The 4,274-nt window shown below is 44.3% G+C and overlaps 1 protein-coding gene across 1 annotated transcript in view; it reads left to right on the top strand.

Moving 5' to 3' along the window:
* The window catches only part of LOC101859428 (aurora kinase C), a gene marked incomplete in the record, with an annotated part of 26,728 nt that overhangs the window by 2,675 nt on the left and 19,779 nt on the right, over positions 1 to 4,274 (top strand). Inside the window, 2 exon segments of the mRNA XM_013086244.1 lie at positions 1,927 to 1,989; positions 4,189 to 4,274. Of these exon segments, the coding sequence (XP_012941698.1) occupies positions 1,936 to 1,989; positions 4,189 to 4,274 (140 nt within the window).

A 4,274-nucleotide genomic window follows, 5' to 3' on the forward strand; every position in this document is an offset into this window, starting at 1 on the left:
TACAATTTGTGTCCCCGCCTTTTCCATTTCCGCTTGTACCGCTCGCCTCCATGTCATCTTTGGTCTTTCTTTCTTACGATTTCCTTGTGGATTCCACATCAAAGCCTGTCTGATGATGCTTGTCGGGGCTTTCCTCAGGGTGTGCCCAATCCGTTTCCATTTCTCCACCTGTATGTCTTCCTTTACTGGCCTTTGGCTTGTTCTTTCACACAGTTGAGCATTTGTGATTCGATCCTACCACTTGATCCCCACTATCCTCCATAGGCATCCATTTATGAAGCCCTGCAGGTTCCTTGCTGCTGATGCTGTGAGCCTCCAGATCTCTGAACCATACAGTAGAACAGTCTTCACGTTTGTTTTTAAGATCCTCAGCTTGGTGTTCAATCCCAGTTCCTTAGACACCCATATATTCCTGAGGATGATGAATGCTGCTCTTGCCTTTTGGATTCTGACATTGACATGATGTCTTTGTCTGTTCCCCCTGCCTTGTTGATGACACTTCCCACGTAGGTGAAGGATTCAACATCCGCCAATTGTGCCCCTTGCAGTGTGATAGGAACGTCGGCTGTATTCATGCAAAGAACGTTCGTTTTATATCTGTGAATATGGAGTCCAACACCACGGGAGAAGGTCCTGAGGCGGTCTGTTTTCTGTTGCATCTGGGCTCGACTGTGAGAAAGAAGTGCCAAGTCGTCGGCAAAGTCCAAGTCTTCCAACTGACTGGGAAGGGTCCACTGTATGCCACCGCGTTGTCCCGATGATGTCTGTCTCCTAATCCAATCCTCTGCTAATAAAAAGAGAAAAGGCGATAGCAGGCATCCATGTCCCACTCCTGTTTTCACTTCAAACGAGTCTGTCAGTTGCCCTCCAAGTACAAGTAAGACACTTCAGCTCATTCCCTCATACATCCTCTTGATCAATCTGACGAACTTGCCAGGTATTCCGTGGTTGCGCATGAGTTGCCACATTGAGTCCCTATCTAGACTGTCAAAAGCTTTCTCGTAGTCATCAAAGTTAACGTATAGGGAAGAGTTCCACTCTGTGGACTGTTCCACAATTATCCCCAAAGTTGCAATCTGGTCTTTTTACGAAATCCTGACTGCTCCTCTCTTAGCTTTTTAGTTTTACATCCACGGCTTGTGACAACCGCTACTCGGGCGAAATATCTCGGAGGTCTCGTGTCCAAGCTGCGTACGTCAAAGATTCTTTGGTGTTCTAAAATCGATAAGATTTAGCCGCCACCCTGGCAAAATTCAAAATTCTTACCAACTGAAAATGTGTAATATGTCCCGCGCGCTCATATGGTCGTATGCAGTTACGAGCGCCGTGAAACCCTTACCATTTTTATTTATTAACCGCTGCCCCAGAATTACAAAGATTTAGCTGCTCAGTAACTAGTTTTGAGAAATTTGAGGTTAAAATTATTTTTTTTCACAATGTATCAAGCTTTTTCAAAAACTGCAATATGTGAATATCTTAATAACGACTTAAAACCGTACGATTTTGATAGAGCAGCTAGACCATTTGGTTTCTGGCCTCCTTGTCTTTAGTAACTACGGCCAAAAATGTCAGATAAAATTTTGTCAATCTATGGTAGCGAAACAGCGACATCATGTGCTATGGTAATAAATACAGCTTATCGTGTCTACTCAGATACCAACGAATAACCAAAATTCATTAAATTATAGCTACAGAGAGCGGTAAACTGTTGCGGAACATAATTGTCTTTATTTATTTTTGTTTGCAGTTTTTAATTAGGTAGGGCATTCCAAGTTTGTCTTTTCGTTTTGTTTTGGCTTTTGTTTTGCTTGTATTTAAGTTAGTTCGTGTGTATTGAGGAAAGGGGGAAGGGGTATGTCTTGCTTTGAATTATTATTTTCCGCGCCTCGCTGTTACCCAAAACAAAGACCAGAGCTTCTATTTCAGAAGATCGCCATGCCCTGCTGTAAACGTAGCAAACAACGCAAGCAACGCAGAACCAGTGTTCAGGTAACCCTACACGGACATAGTGAACGTTGGGAGAAGTGGAAACTCGTTCTCTCTCCTCCTCATCCCCGCCTCTCTCTCTCTCTCTCTCTCTCTCTCTCTCTCTCTCTCTCTCTCTCTCTCTCTCTCTCCCTCTCTCTCTCTCTCTCTCTCGCTCACTCTGTCTTTCTCACTCACTCTGTTTCTCTATCTATCTATCTATCTATCTATCTATCTATCTATCTATCTATCTATCTATCTATCTATCTATCTATCTATCTATCTATCTATCTATCAAGCTCTTGTCTGTTCGTGCTCGACCCTGTCTCTCCTCTGTTAACGCTCCAGATACGATGTTATGCGGTGTTCACACATACAGGAGTAGAGTCGACGAGCAATTCCCGATAAGATCATGTCAAATTCGGGTTTATTCGTGACGAGCATCTGGCCATGACTGTTGACATTATTGTGTCGGTGAGCACTTGTGGAGACGCTCGCCGAGCAATAATTTCGGACGTCGAGCATATCGCCGAGCGTCTTGCCGAGCTATTAGTTTCAATCCTGGCCACTTGCAGAGCCAAAAAATGAAGCAGTCGAGTAAAATTGTATACGCCGACAAACTCGCCGTCCATGCTGACCATCTTGCCAGCGAACAATGTTATAATATATAAAGAGGGGGGCAAAATGTTTGTGCTCATTCCTTCAACATGTCTCATATAACACAGACGATAGACGTATACTCCGTGTATAAATAATAATGGTGCCCTTGCTGTTGTGCTGGTGCAAGAAGAGGAGAAGAGGAGGAAGAGGAGGAGGAGGAGGAGGAGGACCTGTTGGGTTAGACCATGGCTCATAAGAACTTAGGACAGTTTGAGAAGCTGATGGCTGAAGTGCAAGTTGAAGATGTGGCATCCTTCAGGAACCTCCACAGAGCTTCTCCAGAGGGTTTTTTTTCCCAAGAACTACAGGAGAAAATTGGCCGCACCATCCAAAAGGTAAACACTTTCTGGAGGCAGTCACTGGAACCTGGCATCAAGCTGGTTGTCACTCTTCGATACCTGGCAACAGGAAATAGTTACATGCTCGTCGTGTCAACTTTCACACACCGTGCTTGAGTAGTAACTCATACTCCCGTTCAAGATTTTTACCCAGGGAGCAGAGTATAAAATTTAACACGGCTACCATTCAGATCTTGTCGGCGTGTGATTGTCACTCGGCAATGTATGCAACTTTGCACGCCGAGCTATTTCTGATACTCCCCGAGTCCTCCCCGAGTTTTCCCCGAGCAAGTTATTGACTCGGCGACTCGTTTTTCGCTCGGCAAAAATTGTAAGCATGTTTGAAAATTTCGGCAAGCTTCCCGTGTAATAATTTCAGACGGCGAGCATGAACTATCACTCGCGGGGGAAGGCTGATTCCTCGGCGAAATGTATCCAGAGTAGCCCCGACTTGCTGGACTTAGAAATTTTGTCTTACTCGGCTTCGTTACTCCTGTATGTGCGAACACCGCATTAAAGTAGTGCGGTGCGCTACAGTCGAAATGCTGTCCGCCCCAGCGGCAAAGAAAAACCGTCGGAGAAATGGTGGGTGGGGTAGGTGGTCCAGTGGTTGTACACTGTACCCATTGTCTTAAGATTGCGGATTAAGGGATTCGAGCCTCAGCTCGATTCGACATTGTGTTCCTGGGAAAGTCACTTTACACGAATTTTCCGATTTTGGCTCGGTCCTTTCGGGGATGGATTCTAAATTCGGAGTTCCCGCCTCCTGAATAACCTTACAGTGTTGCACGGGGCGTTAAACAAATACAATTTGGCATTTGGAGGAAGTTCTGCTCATCAGTTTACAGGATCCTGTGCCTGCAGGATTTCGATTAAAGAAATGCCCTTAGAAACCTTTAAAAAATGTGGCTATTTTTTCTTACTGAACACAGTTCCGTCTCACTTTCGCTAAGTCCACTTGATCGGTCTTCCCTATAAAAAATATAAAAATTCATTCTAAAACCTTTCATCTGTACAAATTTTAGATAAACTAACCATATTTTACCCTATCTAAATATTTTTACCTTGACTTTTTTATCCTCTGTTGACGTCAAGCGTCGAGGGGAGACGCAGCTATCTATGTTAGGCCAGCTCTGCAGCTCTTTCAATTGGGATATTAATATATAAGGTATAAAGATATATATTATTATCTCTCTATATGTATGAACAATAATTGTGTTTGCAGCCGCATCGGGAGTCCAGCATGCCTCAGAATTCGGAGTACTTTGAGTTCATGGAGTCCCAGCCCAGCACACGGCACCTCGACCGGTT

This window comes from Aplysia californica, unplaced genomic scaffold (genome assembly GCF_000002075.1).
Source record: "Aplysia californica isolate F4 #8 unplaced genomic scaffold, AplCal3.0 scaffold00447, whole genome shotgun sequence".
Classification (NCBI taxonomy): Eukaryota; Metazoa; Mollusca; class Gastropoda; order Aplysiida; family Aplysiidae; genus Aplysia; species Aplysia californica.